Source organism: Paramisgurnus dabryanus, chromosome 20, assembly GCF_030506205.2.
Source record: "Paramisgurnus dabryanus chromosome 20, PD_genome_1.1, whole genome shotgun sequence".
Lineage (NCBI taxonomy): Eukaryota > Metazoa > Chordata > Actinopteri > Cypriniformes > Cobitidae > Paramisgurnus > Paramisgurnus dabryanus.
In genome coordinates this window covers 22,478,709-22,501,250 of record NC_133356.1, presented here as the reverse complement: position 1 = coordinate 22,501,250, position 22,542 = coordinate 22,478,709, and the positions used below count along the sequence as shown (strand labels likewise).

At 38.4% G+C, this 22,542-nt stretch overlaps 2 protein-coding genes across 3 annotated transcripts in view; both read right to left on the bottom strand.

Annotated features, from left to right (window-relative positions):
* atrn (attractin) overlaps positions 1–7,295 on the bottom strand; it is a 72,813-nt gene extending 65,518 nt beyond the window's left edge. For both annotated transcript variants that reach the window (XM_065297100.1, XM_065297101.1), the window contains exons 1-3: positions 6,817–7,295; positions 1,578–1,661; positions 497–610 (exon numbers count right to left, since the gene is read on the bottom strand). In XM_065297100.1, the coding sequence (XP_065153172.1) occupies positions 497–610; positions 1,578–1,661; positions 6,817–7,079 (461 nt within the window). In that variant the 5' untranslated portion in view covers positions 7,080–7,295. The remainder of the gene's footprint in view (positions 1–496; positions 611–1,577; positions 1,662–6,816) is intronic.
* Positions 7,296–8,306: 1,011 nt separating this feature from the next.
* Positions 8,307–22,542, bottom strand: part of eif2ak3 (eukaryotic translation initiation factor 2-alpha kinase 3) — a 45,779-nt gene continuing 31,543 nt past the window's right edge. The window contains exons 3-17 of the mRNA XM_065297099.2: positions 21,462–21,656; positions 18,243–18,373; positions 17,695–17,989; positions 17,448–17,613; positions 16,869–17,009; positions 16,661–16,783; positions 15,366–15,592; positions 15,088–15,200; positions 12,772–12,894; positions 12,491–12,640; positions 11,668–12,355; positions 11,403–11,576; positions 11,121–11,222; positions 10,959–11,021; positions 8,307–10,373 (exon numbers count right to left, since the gene is read on the bottom strand). Of these exons, the coding sequence (XP_065153171.1) occupies positions 10,194–10,373; positions 10,959–11,021; positions 11,121–11,222; positions 11,403–11,576; positions 11,668–12,355; positions 12,491–12,640; positions 12,772–12,894; positions 15,088–15,200; positions 15,366–15,592; positions 16,661–16,783; positions 16,869–17,009; positions 17,448–17,613; positions 17,695–17,989; positions 18,243–18,373; positions 21,462–21,656 (2,871 nt within the window). The 3' untranslated portion in view covers positions 8,307–10,193. The remainder of the gene's footprint in view (positions 10,374–10,958; positions 11,022–11,120; positions 11,223–11,402; positions 11,577–11,667; positions 12,356–12,490; positions 12,641–12,771; positions 12,895–15,087; positions 15,201–15,365; positions 15,593–16,660; positions 16,784–16,868; positions 17,010–17,447; positions 17,614–17,694; positions 17,990–18,242; positions 18,374–21,461; positions 21,657–22,542) is intronic.

The following is a 22,542-nucleotide window of genomic DNA, read 5'->3' as shown; positions in this document are numbered from 1 at the left end:
CTAATGTTTCATTCAGACTGATAACTGACCAATGTTGCGTTTTAGTATCTTCTAGACCAGTGGTTCTCAAACTTTTTCCGCATGCGGCCCCCCTTGTGTACGGTGCATTCCTTCGCGGCCCCCCCAAAGAAAATTTATGACAAAAATCTGTTCTAAAATGTAACATTTTAATTAAACAAAACATATTAAGATATACAGAGTAGTGCTGTTGGTTAGTAGCCTTATTTAGGTTTAATTACACAGAATTCATGATAAATGAATGTATTTTATAAAATGTCATAAAACTGGGGCCCCCCTGGCACCATTTTGCGGCCCCCCTGGGGGCCCCGGACCCCAGTTTGAGAACCACTGTTCTAGACATCTCCACATTTTAATCTAATCCTGGATTAAGAGGTCATTACCTTAAAATCTCACTTCTTTGGTTTACTTCTTACACACACACAGCGACCGCGACATATACAGACACACTCATACAAACATTGTAATTCAGAAATACCTGAAGGCAGCGAGTAAAGGAGAGTAGATGGAGTCTCCATCATAAACATACAGGTGATCCCAGCTGCATTCAGTGGCGAAATGTTCAAAGCGAAGCCTCAGGATAGCATTCGTCCTGCAAAGATAACATTTGAAGCAGCATTCAGCACATAGCAGGCATGTCAGCGAGAGTTTGTCTTAGATAAATTGATTTTTGCTGTCTAATCAGCATCTTTATATGGCACACCTATGAGGTGGATGGATTATCTCAACAAAGGAGGAGAAGTGCTCACTAACACAGATTTAGACAGATTTGTGAACAATATTTAAGAGAAATAGGCCTTGTGTGTACACAGAAAAAGTCTTAGATCCTTGTTTTTCTTACAAACAAAAGGGTTTAAAGGGTTAAAAATAACCCAGCAGAATAAAGAGTGCATTTTAATGCAGTTTGAGAAATATGTAGCCCTTTTCAGAATTCTGTTAAATACGTAAATAATGTGTCCAAGGATTTGTCCGAGGATTTGTTGATATTAGATCATTCACAGTGATAGTGATTTTCTATAATCTGTGCATGCATTAACGTCACATACATCACATACAAGAGATGTCATGTATTGTATTCATGCATTTGTAGATTTTTTCCACAGCGTCTTAGGTTTGCTAATTATCTGTGATTTCTCTCTCGAGAAACCACGATAATGATTTTATTTTACTACTATTAGTTACTACTAGGTCATCATTCCGAAATCAATCCTGGGATCAATCCCAGGACATGTTTGCATTCACAAATATGCACTCTGGCAATTTTATGGGATCAAGACACTGTGTGAAAGGAGTTTAAGTGATATTTAAAACAATGATGACATTGTAAATTATTTCTACTAAATCTATTGACAGACTTGGGTTTCTACATAAGTGGTTATCATACCAAAGCCACTTTCAGTATCTATTTACTAGCGCACCCGCCCTGAGTCAGAGCTGTTGGCATGCGTTTAAGTTCTTGAATAGTAAGAAAATATAAAGACAGCAAGACATTCAGATGTTCACAAGCTGGGTTTGAGTTGGAAAACCTCTAAGAAAAACAGCCATAAATCAATACTCACTGTCCTTCAATGAGCCAGGTGCACTTGGTTTTGTATTTGTAATTTCCTGGTCCATCAGAGAGGTAACCAGACGGCCCTGTTAGCCTGTGTACGACAGATAAACAACATTATTACACAGACATGAAAGACATATAAGGGCTGTTTATACCTGGTATTTGTTTTAATCGGATCACAAGTGGACAAAAGACACACATTTACACCTGGGATTCTTCGCGATTGTCCCCCCTACCCACTCCCCCGGATGCATGCACTCACACTGTACTTTTATCGCGTTTTTGTCATTAGGATGTGATTGTTTTGAAGAAACAGGAAGTAAAGCGCTCTCTCTTAACACTGGACTCATTGTAATGTTAAGTCTGTGTTTTTTATTTGGAGTCGATTTCACATGCCATCATATTATTAGACTGTCGCATGTGCAGCTCAGACATTCTTGTAACCCTGTGGATGACGGGTTTAAAATGATGCAAACTAATTTTAGGTTAGAGTCCGCTTCTTGTGTTGTTAGTAAACATGCTGCACAGAGTTTGTACATACATGTATGAGCTTACTCAGATATTTCAGAGGAACCGATTAAATAAGCTGGCGCATCCTTTAAACGCTTGGAAAATTAAACAAATTAAAGAGAGAGAGAGCAGCCACTTCAGTTTTATCTACGAAAGCCTAAAGATTTGGGTTTGCGCAAGAAATCATATCCAATGGAAAAACATTGTGCTCGTACATCACATTAGCTCAATAGGCCGAGAGTAGGCGGTCTTTTGCGGCTACACATTCGACCACATGCGCATCTACAACACAAAAGCAATCCGCTCAAATGCGTTTTTGAACTACTTCTGAATGTGCTCGAAAGTGGACGAGCTCAAAATATTTTACACTCTATTTACACCTGGATTTAGCATCGTCCACTTGTGATTCGACTGAACAAAATGCACCATAATATCAGGTGTGAACAGCCTCATTGCTATGAAGCACCATGAAGAGCTGGGCAAAAAACAAAAAGAAAACAAATCGCCTGCAGTTCTCATGCGCGTCTCATCAGTAAAGCCAGTTTGGTGATACTACTAATCACCGAACCGCCTTTATTGATGAGACAAGCATGAGAATCAGAGAAACGCAAACAATTTTTTTACACAGCTCTACCATGTAATTCTAACAGTTTTCAGTAAGGGTTTAACCAGGCTTTAAAAGTACAGTAGATGGATGTAAGGTTCAAGGTAAAAGCACAAGTGTAACAAGCCCAGTTGGTTTATGGTCTCAGCTCTAGTTATATAACAAAGTATATTGAGACTCAGACTCAAATAATGAAGGTGTGAAAGCAATGCAAATAGCAATTAGGAAAAAAAGCAAATAGTTAAAGGTCACGTTTTTTCTGATCCCATTTTTTAAACCTTAGCTAGTGTGTAATATTGCTATAATAGCATAAATAATACCTGTAAAATGATAAAGCTCAAAGTTCACTGCCAGGCAATTTATTTTCTTTAACAGAATTCCCCTTTCAAAGCCTAGCCAAGGCTCCAGACTAACTTTTTTCACTAGGAGCACAGTGACCCCCCAACTGAAAACTTTAGGGGCGCCACCAAAAAATGTAGGTGCACACACCGTAAATCAACATGATAATCAAATAATGACCCAGAGGAATACGTCAGTCGCCAGCTAAGCTAACGGCAAGCTAAGCTGCTATCGAATCACAACACTCTAAACAAACTACACAATCAGAACTCGATACGTATTTCTGAAGGATGGACTTCTTTGAACAAGGAAGACATCAGCCCGTTTTGAGGACAATGAAAATAGCGCTAAACCGATAAGTAAATTGTGTGAAAAATACCGCGTTTTTTACACACGAAACATGAACACATGTTATATTGCACACTGTAACACAATCATAGCTTCAAAAACACAAAAAGAACGGGAGCTTTCATAGATCCAAACAAGTAGAAGAAATTTCCAGAAGGTGGCTAAAATACAATGAATGCAATAAGATTTTAATTCATAATGCAGCCAATTCTTTACATTTAAAAAAAATAATAATTCTGTCATCATTTACTCACCCTCATCAGTTTTTTTATTCTGTTGAACACCAAAGATTTACAAAATAAATAAATAAATGACAGTAACCTCACAGTTGACGGTACCCAATGACTTCCATAGTAAGAAAAACAAATAATAAGAACGTCCATTGGTATGTCAACTGTGTACTTACCATCATTATTTTATTTTTAATCTTTGGTGTTCAACAGAATAAGAAAACTGATGAGGGTGAGTAAATGAGCACAGAATTACATTTTTGGATGATCTCTTCAAGCAATGAAAAAGTTAACTACTACCCACTGGCACCTACTTTTAAGTAAATCTGGGTTGTGCGGGTCATGTTTAGCAGCTTGATGTCGTAAACCCACACTCATGCATGTATCCTATTTTTATTTGTTCAGCACATGTGTCTGATTTCATATTGATACACACCATGTTACTTGTGATCTGAATTACAGCCCTGAGGTGCGTGTGTGGTGAGGCGTCTAATGAAAACCATGACTACAGTCTCAAAGAGCTTTGTTAACATTGAAACAACACAGTTCATTAACAAACCCCCAATCCTATGGGACCAGCAAACACACACCAGCAGCCATCTCTGTGACAAATACACCGCACCGAGATGTCATTCAAGATCAAGAATCTCCCATTTGAATCGCTAACGCTTCAAATCTCATCTGTTTCTTGAAATAAAGCACTCATATAGGATAATAAGCAAAAGATTTGCTTAAAGGCGCTCTAAGCGAATAATGTGCGACGTCACTTCCTGTTGATGTTTGAACTGTTTTCAAACAGACAGAGCGTAGCTAACTCCTCCCCCTCCCCCTCCCTTCCGTGCTTTCATGAACGCGCCCAACCCCCACCCCCAAATCCTTCTTGTCGTTTATTGGCTGGAATACTTTGTTTAGTTTTGTGCTGGCTAGGTTTGGCCATTTGTTGATATGGCCGTTTGTGAAGCCTGGGCTGTCTACAGAGATCGCGTTTTTTTACAGTTTGATCAGGAGACAGGCAGCAAGCAGATAGTGAGGAGATGTTTCCGGTATGTAACAAAAAATGTTTTATGGTCTAAAACGCTTCAATTCGCTTAGAGCACCTTTAATAATCGAGCTGTTGTGGTTTTTCCAGCAGCTGCCTTCATCCGGTCTTTATGATGACAGGAGATGGTCGTGAGTGTGGAGGAGAAATGCCTTTCTGTCACAAGTGATTTCAGAGCCTATTGAGAATAACACTTGCTAAGTGCAAAAAGATAGATAGACAAAAGGTCTGGTCCATGTTAAAGCTGATCATGTGACTGACAAGTAAATTGACCAGATACAATTAGTTTGACTAGACTATACTCTAAGAGAGAGACAGAGAGAGAGATCAAATCTTTGTCATTACCAACACTTGAACCACAAATCCTATTAATAGACTCATATGATGCTAATAATAGACTTCTACTAATGAAATTACGTGCCAAGCTTATCCTTGCGTGATCTCAAACACAAACTGCTCAAACTAATATACTGTGGCTGTATTATGGATCAGTCATAGTGTTAGGCTGTAACACTGCGATTAATACCATACATAATATCATGGTACTTTTTTATTAGCTCACAAGAAACCACACTTCATATCAGAAACCACACATCTGACTGTCATCAGCAAACATAACAACATTTATTTATAATGGTTGCTATCCGTTACATACTTTCAGTGAGTCTGTGAAGAGATTAGTGAGAGACGACTCAATAGGCTTTATGCCCAGCTGCACTACTTCCTGAATTTCAGCCAGCTCCTTGTTTCCTGTCTGCCATTTTTAGCCAAACTGATTAATCCAGGTGTGTCTGATTATTGTTGTTGTGACTACTGAGGTCAGTAACATCTGGATTAATCAGTTTGTCCAATAATGTCAGACAGGAAACAAGGAGCTGGCTGAAGTTCAGGAAGTAGTGCAGCTGGGCATAAAGCCTATTGGACAGGCAAATCAATTTTTGGCTAATCTGAGATTATCTGTATTGGCTGATAATAATGCTCTATAGACAGCCTTTCAATAGATAATGGGGGGGTTCCCGGACAGGGATTATCTTAAGCCAGGACTAGACCTTAGTTTTATTAGGAAATATAACTAGTTTTAACAAACATGCCTTACTAAAAACATTACTTGTGTGCATTTTGAGGCAAAACAAAGGGCACTGATGTATTTTAAGATATGTCAGTGCAAGTTGTTTTAATCTTAAATGAATTTTAAGGAAAAGTTCATCCTGTCCATGTAGCTCAGTAGGTAGAGCAAAGGTAGTGCCAAAGCACAAATGTAAAATGCTTTACACCTCCAGACTACATAAACTTTATAATCAGTTATAAGGAAGAGAGGAACATTACAGAAATGTGATTAAATGTCATGTGAGAACATAAATCTCACCTAATTCAATGCAACACTTATCATAAAAAGAGGCTATGGTATCTCATGATTTGGTTCCTTATTACTGTCTCCAGTGTGTCTGTTACATTCATGATTGGCAGCACATGACTCTTTGGCTTCTGCCATTTGGAGCCTGATTCACCCTAAATGACCCAATCCCTCCAATGCAAACAGTGTCTGTGCCAGACTTTGCCCGTGAGTGTTTTTAAGGGCCGCATCCCATGATGCAGCAGCATGACCCAGTCAATCATACTTCAGTCTAAACATTTTGCTTTGATATCAGGGCTGTCCCAAAATAGATTCAGTAGTATTTTTCAATCCTGTATTAACAAACTATTTTAATTGACTTTTTAATACTACTTTTGTGTGTTTTACTGATGTTATGATGATTTTTTTTGTATAGCACATTGAGAAAGTGACTTATAGCAGTATTATTATATCCCAGTGAGGTTGATCTCGTCAGGATTAAGCTACTTTATAGTAGTTTAACTCTTTAATTACATGAAAACCAGAGCTTAGCTGTCAAGGGTTTAACAGACAACATCGCTTTGTAACAAAGGACTAACAAAGTTCAACAAGTCATTCTTGACCATGCCAATGACTATAGCTTACTATTACTGACAATATCTGACTGCACTGCAAACAGTTCAGCTCGTAAGATGCTGATCATTAGATAAACAACTTTGAGATATCGTGTCAAATCGAGATCTTTATTGTGTCTGTGATAACATCACAGGGAAAAGTCCTGAATGAGCTTCAAGCATCAGACACACTTGTATCAATATCACAACCATTAAATACCAGTCTCACCTGAATCGGCCGCCGCAGTGCTGGCACTGATCCCCGACCCATCCCGGCTCGCATACACACACGCCGCCGTCTGCACTACACTGCCCGTTTAGGCAAGGTTTATCGCACTCCTTCGCTTCGGTGGCCGCGGGCAGACGCACCAGACCGCTGAAGGCTGTGATGAGGAGAAGAGATCGCAGTACGGTCCTGTGAAGGCCTACGTGAGATAGGCCGGGTATCAGACACCAGCCCCGGCCGAGGGCCCTCCGAACCTCCGCGGCCATTCGCGCAAAAATGGCTGACAGTCGGTGGCGAAGCCGCTGCTGGTCCGGGCGAGCACAAATTAGCGGAGGATGAACAAGGGCGGTATCTTCAATGCTGTCAGCCACCCGTGGTTATTCGGAAATTATTTTATGTTATCTTTCGTCGCCGTTTACATCGTAGCGATGCTTATCGCTGCGGTACTGAGACGCATATTGACACCCGGAAGTGACGCGCTATCAGAGGGCTGCGGAAGTGCGCACTGATTAGGACTGTTTGAACTTCACGCTGCGCAAGTCTTTCGGCATATGACGTCAAAGTTTCGCGAGAGCAACTCAAAAGTACAGTACTTTTCAAATAGCTCTCGCGGTACTTTGATACCACACTGACACCATACTCCGATCGATCTGTGCAATTTAGAATAACGACTCAAAATAATTTACACATACATTAATAAAAATACAAAATCTAACACAAATAAAAAAAAATGAATAAAAGATACATACAAAGAAAAATAAATTAATTCTCGATGAAACGGTTGTAATCATGGTTGTAATCTGTATACGTAGAAATGTAAACCTTTTTAATCTTAATATTTCTTTGTCATATTAAATGAAATTGTATGTATTGTTCCTATCTCGTTTATTAGGCATTGTGGTTAGATATTCAGTCTATACAGTAGCTCAACAGCGTTCCCCTGTGGCATTTTATAGTATTCAACATCAGCTATTAAAAATATCTACATAGATAATCAACATTTTCCAAAATGTTTTCAAAATTTATACTTTTGATGTATGCGTATTTTGTATTTATGTCTTTGCTTTCAATTCATTACAAATATTTTGCAGTGTGACTTATTTAAATACACATATTAGGTAGTGGCCTAAATAAGGTATTTTAAATAAATGTGATAATTAAAAACCGTAAAAATAATAAAAATGTCAATGTCTAAAAAGACATTACAGACCATCAAACTGTAGTATTAAGTTATTACAATTTGCTTGTTTAGTTTAGTTTGTGAGTGTGAAAAGTTAACACTTTTAGTCACCTTACTCAATAGTTCCGTTTTTGCTATGAGTATTTATACAAATTACACTCACTTTAATTTTTTTATCAAACCTAAAAAAGTCAAAACTATTAATTAATATATATTTGCATACTGTAGTTTTCCATTATATTGCAATTCAGACAAAATGTAAAATAATTCAAATACAAACAATGAAAATAAAAAAACACAAAACACCCTTACAAACATCATAGATCGTTTATTAAATTCTGACTTGTAAGAAGTCACAATATTTCATCGCACTTCACTGGAAGAAGTGCATTAATATACCTTATTTATAACTCAACCAATCCAACGGATTGATTTTTGCAGCGAACATAAATAAAAACAAATAAACATATTTACATAGACCGCTGGAGACAATGTTGGGCTAAAGGAACATGAATCTGCCATTTCAACATTCACAGGGAAATCAAAACAGACAGTAAACAACGAAAGTGTTTGAATTGTGTCGCACACAAAACTAACTCAACCCCAATTTAACGGTAATAACGTAAGCTGGAAATTATCAAAAACAGCAGTCCATAAAATGAATGCGATTTAAACTGAGGATCATTAGACAGAAAAAGATCTGTTGGAAGGGCTTCGCCCTGTAACCATAAATTGCCAGAGTGATCTGTACAAACAAGAATATCAGTACTTTGTTATCATCACTTGGTCAGATTTACAGCTACACGTTAAAAGGTAAAGGGCTCACAAAGCGGTCCTCGATGTGGATTACAGGTCACAGCGTCCTACTCAGGTTCTGTGATTGTGATTAAGGGTCAGAGGTCAATCTCAGGTCCGTTCTGCAGCATAATGGCCTGTTTAGGAAACACGCCAGTATTCACATACATACAAAAGCTGCTCCTGAAGGTGCAAAGTCACCCAGTGCTCTTCAAACATGTCTATTGGTCAGACAGAGCTTAGCACAGATGAGAGTAGAGATCCGAGTAAAGATCTACCATCTCCATTCTCAATCTTTGACAGTAATTCATAGGAAAAAAGGTCCGTAGAAGTTGAAAAACGTGTAAAAAGCAGTTACTATACAGAAAATTCAATCATATACAAAAGAAAATTACATTGGCCCTTCTAATCGAAATCGATAAGAAAATCATACAATCAGTCATCACCTGATATGTTACAATTAAGGGTGTATGCTGAATATTTGGTAGAAGTGATTCATCTGGCTGTATTCTATAATATCATGTGACTAGTTAAAGCACTTCTTATTCAGACTGTACAATGTATTTTTCGAAAACTATTAGAGATACTGTAAACTACTTTTGGGTGCTAATGAGTGAAATATTTTACAAAATGTTTTGTTAAAGTCGTCCCTATCCATTCACTTAATATGACAGCGCAGAAGCTTCATACTGACCGTATTCAAAAATTTGTCATTCATGTCTCCAGCTTAAAGGCAGTTTGATTATTTCCATTTGCATTCACCTTTTGCCACTAAAACAGTTTACCCGTAAACAGCAAGTGGCTGTAATGCCTCATAACTTGTGCGTCCAATCTTGAATGTGCACTTTTAAAAAGCACACAAAGTCTCTTTCTTGCTTGCCTTGTATTTACATTACAGAAGAAAATAACTCTTACAATTTCTGTTCGGACAGGAAGGCGCGATTTGCACTTCCTGTTTAAGACATGCAAAGTAAACAGCAGCCAAAGGCAGATCATTCATCAGCATTCATTAGCAACTGTGTGTGTGTGTGTGTGTGTGTGCGAAAACGGTTCTTGTAACAGAGTAAGGAATCATGGGATTGGTCAACGATGAATCAGGGGCTTTTAAAAATGTATGAAGGCTGCTAAGGGGTAAAGAAAACATCTTTAGCAAATACAGCCATGATAGGCCAGTTAAGAATGTGACGCGGTGGGCAGTACCATCATTTTTTTCACTACCACGATGTTAAATGCATGTGCTTGAGCAGTTTTAGAAGATAATGGAATGACCTGGGAGTTCAGCAACAGAAGCTTCAGGTATAAAAGTAGCCTGTTAGTAAAATGAAGTGTGTGCTGAGAGGTGGTGACAGGTTGTGTTTGTCTTCCCGCAGTGGAGGCACAGTACAAGTGTCTCTGTGTGCGAGTCCTAGTTTGATGAGGATATCTGTCGCGTTGGTCGCCCGGCAGAAGATGCGCTGTACGTTCGAGTGCGTTGTCGGATTCGGCAGGGCACCTCCAGATCTTGAAACAAAGGGGCTTCTGTGATGTCTGATGCCTCGGGACGTTCTGAGGGTACTCGGGAAAGCATACAGCGCACCATCTGAGCCTGCAACACAAACAGATACAATGGCATCAGTGTTAGAAATAATACATAACAGTATCACAAAGTGACCGAATGACACGTAACAGTATATAAGTAAATACACGATGAAAGACTAAAAGGGTAAGACTCGTCAAAACATAGATCACGCTGTATATTTAAAGTCAACATGAAATTACAATTCACAGTGTTTACTTTTCTAATGTGTAATACCACACAGTAAAAAATATTTGGTGGTTCAACTTGCCTTGGGTAACTATTAGTTAACACTTTTTTTTTATATAAAATTTTACTTTAAGTTAAACCAACTTTTTTTACACTGCATGTTTGGATTTCATTTTTATAAAAAAGCACATGCTTGCACATGCGGCCATAATTTTAATGTTTTATAAATGTGTTAATGTATCCTTACAAGGTGTGCATTTGCTTTTTTGATGTAGTACCATGTTGTCATTCTGACATTGCACCTATAGGGGGCACTGGAAGTGTTGTTCTTGTTTTGGATTTCCCAATTGTACAGACTCCTACTACAGTACCACCTTCATTGTGAAATACCCAACAGTATAGGCACACAAACACAAACATACTTACTTCATGGGGATTGGCTCTACAGAAAGCAATAGGAAACTGCAAGGCTCTGACTTCTGTGAGAGTCTAGGGAAAAAAATTGAGATGTTGTTCAATCATAAAACCCGATACAAATCAAAGCTAAATACTAATATGCTTTTTATGAATGTATTTATTTGATCTTACTCTGACTCTCTCCATCTGTGTGCGAAACGGACAGAGGAGCTCAAAAAGGATCAGGCCGAGAGAATAAATGTCCACTTTGTGAGAGTAAGAATTCCCAGACAGCTGCAGTGGAAGAAACAAATAGGAAAGATGTTAAGAAATATAGTGCTTGTCCATCAAGTGGTTGCTAGGGCATTGCTATGCAGTTGCTAGGGCATTCTGGATGATAGGGTGTTGCTTACTGGCCCAAGCCTAAAGTATGAGCAATAGTAATATTGATACTTTTTTATAGTTAAAGCTGACCTGCTCAGGGCTCATGTAGAGTTTGGTGCCCACTTGGCCAGTGTGACGGGCATAGACTGGCATTGGTGTAAGTGCACTCAAATCCTCATCATCTTCCTCCTGATCCATGGCAGTGACCAGCCCGAAGTCTCCCACCTTCACCACGTCATCCATCGTGAAGAAGATATTAGAAGGCTAAGCGAGAAACAGAAAGCATAGCTTTCCTTAAAAAAAACCCTCTATAATCAGATATCAATTCACGTTGAGTATCTATTACATATTCTACCTTAAGATCTCTGTGCATAAGTCCCTTGCTGTGCAAGAAATCCACAGCCTCTGCAATCTGCAGGAAGATGTCCAGACACTGCGTGTGCTCCCTGAGCTCAGGCAGACACCTCTGTGCCATCCAGTCCTTCAGGTTCTCCTTCCTGCACAGCTGCATCTGGATGTACAGATAGACTTTAGGTGTGAGCGGGGGCCGTGTGGCAGCGCTAGGGGTGGCAAGAGCCAGGTTTAGAGAAGTGGGGCGTGGAGGCGAGGAAGAGGGTGGTCCTGTTGATGTACTACACCGGGGTTTGGAGCTAGATCGTGAGGGGCACGCAGGTGGCACAGTTGTACTACTGCTGAGGTCGCTGTCATTATCCTGATGTTCACAGCCCGAGTCTTCAAAGACGATATCAAAGGAAGAAGAAGTGCAGTCGCCATGAACAACCGTGCGGGGAGGGCAGAGCTCGAAGGAGTGGGGGGAATCGGAGACTTCCAGGACAGCATCTGGATCGGCCTGGCTGTCTCGCTCCGACATCATACTGTCTGGCAACAGACCCTCCACGCACACCTGATCCCCCACGCACACACTCGTATCCCCACCAGCTGCACACATGCATGAGGAGTCTATTGGAGACGGGGTGGACACAGGAACTTTGACTGAGAATGCTTCCATGTGATCAGGAGAGCTCAGCAACCATTCAGCGGTACTAAATAAAAAAATTAAACATAAATTAGAACTCGGAGCTAGCAAAAATAGAGACACATTTTATTTAGGTTTCAACTGTGGGAATCGTGGATTTATTACAAGTCACCACATTGACACAAAAGATCATTGTTTGCACCTGGCATCTTTGAGCCAGCGTTTATCCATGTCCTCCTGCCAGCCCTGGGGCGGGCTCTCCTGCCAAGCGTTAAAGTAACGGATAATGCCTGGGTGTTCCAGCTTAGCGAGTGCCTTCACTTCTCTCATGACCTTCTCACGAGCCAACTCCCTACAATTACAAACATAAACATTCAGATACTCGTGCCTGCACCGGTGGGCTCTGGCAAGAGGCGTTTTGGCATCACACCACACAGGTTACGGAGTCTGGATGGAGACATAATGTTTTGATTGGACGGTTACCTGTTGGGTAGGCGGATCCTCTTGATGGCATAATTGCAGTCGTCCACTTTGTTCCGTGCTTCAAACACAACACCGAATCCACCGCGACCCAAACACTGAACAGGCTCGAAGTCTGTCAGGTACCTGATAACACAAACAAGCACAACACAGTTATAAGGATTCCTTTGATCTTTAGGATTTTAATGAATCAAAAAACTCTCGCAGCAGTGGGCTGATAAGCAGACAGATTTGTTTAAAGATACATTAGTAAGACTTTTCATCGAAGAAATTTCACTTGAAAACAAAAACAACAAATATGCTCATCAACAAAAGCATTTGCGTGTCTGTAACTAGTCATTTAACTCGAAGCATTGAAATGTCACACAGCATTGAGTACGATCACAATGCCATCTGTGCATTCCACAGTAAGCAACTGCAAAAGTGTAATGCAATCCCGCAAATCTGTTTTAAGAAAGGTCTAGGCGTTCCAATTTTTAGAGATGGCCTCAAATGTCACTGTTACGCTAATGTATTCAGGACAAAACATATTCAACACGTCATTATTTAGGTGAAGTGTATAATGCTTGTTTAAACAGCGCTGACAAGATAACAACAATCACTTGAACAACTGACTAAACCAGTAAAACTTGACATCAGCTGTATCGGATATATATTTATATTATTTATTTATGAATGCATACAATGGCAAGATAAGGTAGTAAAAACTTTTAAATAAGGTTGTATTTGTTAACATTAGTTAACATGATCTAACAATGAACACAATATTTCTACACCATTTATTCATCTTAATTCAAGTTCATTTTAGCATTTACAAATACATTTTTAAAATCTAAATTTGTATCTGTATCAATAGATAAAGTCGCTATGAAACGAATGTAGTGATTGTCTTTTTTCCCATGGTGACATACTGTATATCCTAGTAAAACAGCTTCTTAAATGAAAAAAGGTAGTGCTGAACTTAAATTTGTCCTTTTGAGAACTAATTTTGCTTGAAATTGGGTCATGTTGCTATTTGCTGCAATTGTTTTCCGGTCCCCGCCCACCTGCCATACCATACCTTTAAATTGGAGGGAGATTTGCATTTTTGATTACAGATTATGGGGGCACATTCATTTTTTAAATGATGAAGCGCACAGACAAGTCATTTGTAAAAATGCCACACTTAGGCATGGGCCGGATAGCGGTTTCCAGGTATACTGAGGTTTTAAAGAGTCAAGGTTTCAAAACCATTAGAATTTTATGTGATACCGTTTTCAAGGAATAAGCGGTGTTTACACAAAATTAAGTTAAATAATTAAGTCATGTAACTGATTTGATGTTTACATTTAATATATATTATTAATACATTCTAATTTGATAATTTATATAATTTTTTGAAAGAATATTATAATTTAAGGCCTTATTTTTGCCTGGAATACATGTCGTTTGTTGCTTAAAAATAAAATTTATTGTATCCCGTTGAAAAGTTGTTGTTTGTATATGCAGTCATTTGAAAATAACACATTTTAGTGTTGCAATGGCAATACTGCAACACCGTGGTATTTTTGCTTAAGCTTATCATATTGCCAAAATCTCATATTAGGCACAATATTCCGAAACAAATTTAAATTTGTTTATTTCAATTTTATCGCGACTTTAATGCACAATGAACTAACAAACAACTGTAATGGGATTAGCTAACATTAAGTTTAATAAATGCCGAAAAACTATTTTGCTCATTGTTAGTTCATGTCAGCTAATGCATTTACTAAATGTTAGAAAATAACACCTTATAAAATTTTACCATATGTGAATTTCACTCGCTCAATCTCAACATGCTGGTCAACAAGGGGTGTAAATCGTTGGTGGTCTCACGATTCAATTCCAATTATCATGTCAACTATTCTGATATTACGATCCTCAATTTTTTATATTATTGCACAGGCAAGTCTGTCTCCCCAACACTTTATTGTTGCGGCTCTTTGTCTTCTTTCTAATCAAAGTCCCACGATAAAACTCTGCTCCAGCGGTGCACTTTATTGATATGGAGCGAGACAGAGACGAGGGAGAGAGACGTGCGCAAGCTGCTTTTTTTAATAATCGATTATTAGTTTTGTATGCATCGATGCAGTAATTGCTCACATTAGTATCGCAATGTATTGAAAAAACTATTATATTCAACAGCCCTATTGTCAAAGTAACAGCTAAATCAAAAGGAAAGATGGATGTTGGGGGTAGGTGGGGGTTGTGTGTGTGTATATACATGGGGCCCCAAGGAAAATATGTTGGGAACCTATATAATAATTACTTATTGAAGCTCAGTTCATGCTCGATTACCTGGAGACATATTCACTAGGTCGCGTCTCAGTGATAATAACTTCTTTAGGCTCTGTGACGTCAACTTCAAACTTGCTGTCGGTCTGACACTGTGTCTCAGACTCCTTCCGTTGCTGCACAGAAGAATGAAAGACAGTGAGTGATGATGTTATTTCAGCCTAAACAACCTTACAATAACATTCATACAATGTAATAATAAACATACGAGATCATCATTTGAATAAAACAGTACTTCTGACTATGTGTGTTTGTGTACGTGTTTGAGACCATTTGTTTACCCGTATGTATGCTGTGGGTGGATGGAAGAACTTGCGGACAATGTAGGTGGTGGCAGCGATGCAGAAGATGATGGTACCCAGAATCTCTTTCCACCACGGAAGGAGCAACACAGGGTCTTTTCTTCTCACCTGTGACCCATTTCCATCTTTCTTCAGCAAAACACTTACAGCAGTTTCATCACGACGATTGCGGTAACGGGGGCTATATGGAAAGTAGTATCCATTATCTATGAAAGAAAATAGAGAAAGGGATAAGTGTGAATTTGGAATCAGATCACATGCTGAAATGGATTAGACTCCATTGGCTTGTTGCACAAAGCTGGTTTCAGTGGTTACGCCGGTAAGTTTGGGTTTAGTTTAAGCAAACTCTGGGTATTTAGTTTAAAGAGGGTTCATCATCATGGTAACTTACTTCTGCTAACAGTTAATCTACTCCTGAGCAGTTTTTATTCTGGGTAAGAGATCGCAAACCCAAACTGGACCAATCAGCTACGAGCATAGTAATGTAAATCTGACACAACACAATTTAAGTCTTTTAAAATTATAATCACTTTTAATTTATCTTGGACTCGTTATTAGTCCTGTACTGTATAGTCCCTGTATTATATATATTTTTTAAATCTTTGTTTTAATATTATTGAACGTTTTATATAAATTACATGTAGGGATGCATAACGATTAATCGTGATTAATCCATAGCAGAATAAAACTTTTTGTTTACATTATATATGTGTGTAAACTGTGTTAATAACACAGATGCATGTATATATTTAAGAAATGATTACGTGTGTATATACATTTGTATATTTATGTATAATTTATATTATATATAAATACTTATATATATTCTTTCTTAAAATGATTCATGCATGTGTGCATATTTATATATACATAACTATTCTTCAGTTCACACACACATGATGTAAACAAAAACTTTTATTCTGCTATAAATTAATCGCGATTCATATAATGCATCCCTAATTATATGAAATATGTTGGTTATGAGTTTTCATTAGTTTTATCCTCATTTTCAGATTATATAAATGTACTGTAATACCTTAATCAACTTAATTAAAATGTCCATAAACTCATGAGAATAACTGGTTGGATTTGTCATGTATTGTCAACTCAAAACTTACTAAGTTAGTTCAACTTGCTTTGTGCAACAGGCCACATATGGTTGATTAAACCCAATCCATCACTACCCAGCCAATGCTTGTAGATGACAACTTTCTCTAGGTATTACAGACCTCTGTGCATTTGCATTATTCACCACTAAGTACTGCTGTGCTTACCATATGGGTACTGAAGAACAGATAGAGCTCCATTGCTGTACTCCTCATGAGAGAATTTATCATTGTTCAGACACTTATCAAACTCTTCAGAGCCCACCAGGACTGGGGTACGAGAGGGGGAGTCTAGGAGGAAACGGACAAATAGATTTTATGCAATACCACACGTGTTTAAATACACACTTTACATTTATGATAAATAGTGACTTACGAATGAGGGGTTTCCATTTGACAGTAGGCGGTGGTTTCATATCAGTGTTGCTGCCCCGGCCATTTAAAGCTTTGGGGTTTGATGGAAACTTCTCAGAGATCCGGACAGACGACTGAAGGTATAACTGACCCTGAAACATCCCTTTTACAGAGAAAGAAAATACATTTTAGATAAGTGATTTCCATGTAAGCAATCTCTCTATCTTTGCCCCACATATTCATTCATGCAAAACAGAAATGTTAATCTTTAGAAAATCAGAGAGTAATGATCCCATTCCGAAATTATTCTTGACGCATCTAATTTTCTTTAGCAACCGCAAAGGGGTGAATTAAGCAAATTAAGGCGGCTCATTGCCAAAGTCTTTATAAAGATTCTTCATGAAAACCATATAAAACATGTCAGCTCTGACAGAAAAACAAAAAGGAGAATAATAACCTGGAAGCGAGTCCTGTATAATATACCCATATCAAAAAGAACTTGCACAATCAGACTGTATCTTTTTTTTTTAGATATGTCCAGAATTTCAATGTGTTAATAAATCGATTTGCTCCTCCCCTAAGGTTAAAAACACTTTGTTACCCAGGTAAACGCTGGACTCTGTGGCCCCACGTGCCTCTTCCATGATGTCATCATCCTCCTGAGCCTCAGTATCAGACTGGGAAGTATAGGTGGTGTCATCAAACAGGCTGATGGGGGTCACCTTGCCCCCTCCAACCAGCCATGCAGAGGCAATGGGTGTGCAAAACTTTACAGAAAAAATCAGTATGAATTTAATAATCCAAGGTCTGAATTAAACTTTAATTAGAATCATAATTAATTTTGTTACCTGATGTTCCCAGATCAGTTGTCCTTCTGATTTGGTGCTGAAGGCCATGACTTTCCAATCTGGCACAGAGACTTTGATGACCAGGTCTAAACCTTCTACCTGAGCGTGCGAGTTTGGCTGTGTATTAGCATGATTTTTGGTTTGTGCATCGGTGTCCTCTTGGATCACCCGCTGTGCTTCATGTCGGACCTCACGCCACGTCTCCCCGTTAGACGCCTCCCCCTCTAGGAAGTTGAGGTTGGACTGAATCTCAGGGACAAATTTCAGCTCGAAGTTTCCCACACTGAAGTTCCATCTAACAGATAGGGAAAAAGAAAACATGTGGGATCTTTTCAAGGCTGGGCACCTTTCAGAATTAAGTCGGACACTGACAGTATTTCTGCTCTGGCGTTGTTTTTAATACTGTGCAGCCAAGCTGTAAATGTTGATAAAACCTAACATACCCTGCATCTAATTTATCACGGTTTCAGATTTAAGATCAAACACAAGGTCACATGAAGAGCTCAACAGAGCGTGAGTGAAGCCAAGAGCCTGCAGGTATATCTTACTTCTCAAAGCCGCTTCGAGGCCTCACTGCTCTGACAGTTTTCTGTGTTCTCTGGAGTACCAGAACGTCCTCTGGCTCCCCTTCCTCATCCCCCCATTGACTACAGCCCACCGCTGAACAGATGTACCTCAACTACAGAGAGAAAAGGAGAGATCAATCATTATTTTTTTATATAAAACAAATCAAAGACAGTGTAGCACCTCTCCAACTCTAAAGAGGACAAATAAATAAATCACCACCATAAAAGTAGTCCATACAATTTGTGCGCTACAGCCCGAATAGTATAAAGTCGTATAAAAACCCATTTACATAATTTACATTATTAATGTCCAGAATCGAAAAGGTTCATCAATGTCAGTCACTGGATTTTCAATACCCTTTAAATTGCTCAAATTAAAATAGCCAATTAAAATGTTTTCAATGGAAAAACGCAATTTTGCACTGGCTCACATATATATCGCAAAATGTTTTTTTTTACGCTCATGTGAGGTGTTTTTCTTTTCAGGCAACTCGAAAAAGTAATACTTTTTAAATGCGCAATGTTTTTTTTCCGCATTTACATGTGACCTGACATGCATAAAAGTCACATGATTATTCTTTAAATATGGCGCAATATATTTGGTTGGAGGACAAGACAGAAGAGGTGTGTTTGACTTCATGTGGCGTCACAAGAACCGACAATCTCATGACGTTAAAACACAGCGATTTGGGAGTCAATTGCTCGGTGTGCTTTTTTATCATTTTATTTGAAAAACAGGTACAAAGTACAAGGTCACAGTAAAAACATTATATACATCATATAATGTAACATCTGTACAAACTGTGACATAAACATGCACAAAAGAAGCATGTAACAATTTTTGTATATTTGTTAATAGTTTAAAGAAAGAAACAAGGAAAAACAAAAAGAGAGAATAAGAAAAAGGGAAAAAAAGAGGGTAAGACATCAAGTTATGTGTCAGTTAAATTATACAAATTAAAGTCTTTACATATTAAAGTAGTTTTTCTTGCTTTTTGTTCAATGAAGATTCAATAGTATTTAAATACATGTTAAATTCCTTTAGAAATGCATTTAAAAAGTGGTTTAGTGTTGGTGAACTTCACGTTCTCTGCAAATTTCATGTTCACAAATGTGATTAGGTTTACAAAAGCAAATAGTTTTCTAGTATCCCAAAACTATGTCTTCAAAAGTTATTGATATACATTCCTGAATATTGTCATTAATGAACTTCTAAATTTTTTCCCAGAACTGTCTTGTATAATGACATGTCTAAAAAAAGTTTACGTTTGAACTTGGCAAAATAAACAACATCTATCAATATCAGCTTTATATTTCTTTATGAAATTTTTAACAGGGTAAAATGTATATGTATACAAAAAAGTATAAAAAGACACTTCTTTAACTTTATTATTAAGAAAATATTTTGTTGAAGTGTTTTATAATTATTATTTTTAAGTAACATCTTAATTCCAGGTGGTATTGCTCCCATTACAATTGCAAAGCTCTGTGTGCTTTTAAATTGCTCTTCTTGTATTTTTATGTCATTTGCATCTCGGTCTGGACAGTGGCATGTGAAGTCAAACACTCCCTCCACAATAGTTTTTGGAATTACTTATTGCAAGTAGGCCTGTCGCGATAAACGATAAATCGATTAATCGCACGGTAAATAAAATGAGCTCGATCATTTTTTTAGGCCGCGATAATTCACATTTGCATGCTTGTTTGTTTTCCTTGTCTCTCTCTCTCTCTACCAAAGAGACTGGATGACCGCTCCGTGCAACGAGTGACAAGGAGTGAACCCTCGTCAGTCATTTGTCAGTCGCATGATCTGTGTGGGGAGGGGGGACTCCTGGCGTAGCCTATCACAGTAGGAGTACTGAGGAGGATGAGCGCCGCGTAAGGAGTGTAGCAGGAGAAAACACTAGTTAAGACGAGAGTTGGAGAAAAAGATGGATTTACTAGAGGCTGTTTACACTTGTCATTAACATGCGTTTTTATCGATCGGATCACAATGTTTTACGTCTTTTCTGACTTTTCTGACACGAGGTGAACAGTGCTATTTTAGCCTTTCATTGATAAACTAAAGCGGGTGATCTCCGCAGTTTCATTTTGCAAGCGTGTGAAAGTTGCGCGATCTTATTTCATCAATTGCGCTGAAAATTCAGAGAAAGCTCTAACATATAAACGTACAAAATACTGTGCAGCATGTATACTTGCTAAACAAGCAGCGGACTCCGACATAATATTAGTTTGCGTCCATATAAACTCATAATTACTCCCGCTGGCGTTCAAATGACAGCGGAGAGACTCGCCCACCGTCTCACGGACCGTCCCCTCACAGTATTCAGCACAGAAGCGGTCGAAAGTGGACAAAAGAGACGGATTTAAATACCAGGTGTAAATGTGATATGTCTCTCTCGTCCACTTGTGATCTGATCAAAAACACATCTTGATACCAAGTGTAAACAGCCAAGTTTCAAAACCAAACGCTACAGCTGCAGTGTGGGAGTACTTTGGATTTAAACCTAATGACCGAGGTGAACCACTAAACCTGAACGAGCCGTTATGTCGCATTTGTGGTAATAACGTAGCACTTAAAAGTGGCAACACGACAAACATGCATATGCACCTAAAACGCAATCATCCTGTTATTTTGTTCATTTCTTGTGGATATTTAAAATGTCTTCCAGTTCCAGTATTACTTATTGTTTAGAAATAAAAGTTTATAGATCTTTGAAAAGGTGTATCTGCATTATTATAATGGTCCCGGAGCATCAATGTTATCGCCTATCGCGATAAATTCCGAGGCAATTTATCGCCTAGCAAAATTTGTTATCGTGACAGGCCTAATTGCAAGACAACAAAATTAAGTTTTAGTCAAATAACTTAAGCCATAATGTTGCAATTGGTTTTTTTTTTTTTTTTTGCCAACATTTAGAAAATAACACTAAACCTTAATGCAAGCGCAGCTAATAATGTCAAAAAATCTTTTGTTTTCACATGTGGAATAACTGAACACTATTGCATCCAGACCTCAAAAGTGTAAAAATTTGGAATAGACATGCACTTTGGGGTAGGTCAATATTATCAATCAGTAACAACTAATAAGCTAAAATAAAAAAAAAAGAATACAGGCTTTGGAACATCATAAAGCAGAGTAAATGATAAGAGATTTGTATATTTTCGAGTAAACAACTCCTTTCCAATTTTTTGAGTTACCTTGCCACTGTATGCGCCCAGGCCGTACGTAGTGAGGGACTTGCCACCCACCAGCACAGTATCTTCTCCAATCCGGAACGAGGAATCCAACAGGGACTCGACGCTGAAAGGGACGGCCTCCATACTCTCCCTGTCCCTGTTCCACTGGAACAACGCTCCATCCAAAGATGGAATGAACATCTTATTCCCAAAAATCTGAAAAGCAGAAAGAAATTGTCTTTTTATGCTCGGTGCCTGATGCAAACATCAATGAAACTCAAACACTTTCATGAATTTGATATCTGACACTGAGTTTTTCATCTTTGCGGATGTCAGAAAAGAAGAAAACTACAGACAGCTAAAGTCAACTGAAGCGGCATGTGATTCAACACGACGCAGTGCTTTTTGTCGTTTCATCATATGATAATTCACCTTTAATATTATCAACAGCACGGTTGGTACAATGAGCAGACAGTGATGGATAGAGACAAGGGGACAGACTACACTAAAACTTTGACCAATCAGCTTTGAGTGTGTGTGGTCTTATTGGTATAGGCATTATCACACTGTGCGCTATTAACATTTGGCAGTCAGTTTACTGTTGCCTGTAGAGTTACACAAGTCCTTAAAGTATAAACATGCGCAAATGGTCACACAAGCTCTTAGAAGAATAACCACAAGCACTTTCAATTACAAACAGAAAACAAGGCCATTACATAACCACTGACCCTAATCCAAAAAATGATCTCATCTCAAACACGGTCACACATACACACACACACACACACACACACCTTAGCATACAGAGGGAGGAGATGAGATCACTAACTTCCTGCTGTTCTTAATCTAACCTTGACATCTGGTATTGACCAATAGGAACCCAACACACTATGGGAACGATAGCACCTGGAAAAAGAATACAGTTGCTGTGATTGGCTGAGAAATTAAGAGATTAGCTCATATGTCAATCATGTCTGGGTGGCATGCAGTGTTACTGAGGATAAGAGGTTTAAAGACTGTGTGTGTGTTTACTGCATCGATGACTCAGTGCACCGTGATACGTTGCGTTAATCCATCATGTGATCTATTTGTCTGATCTCCA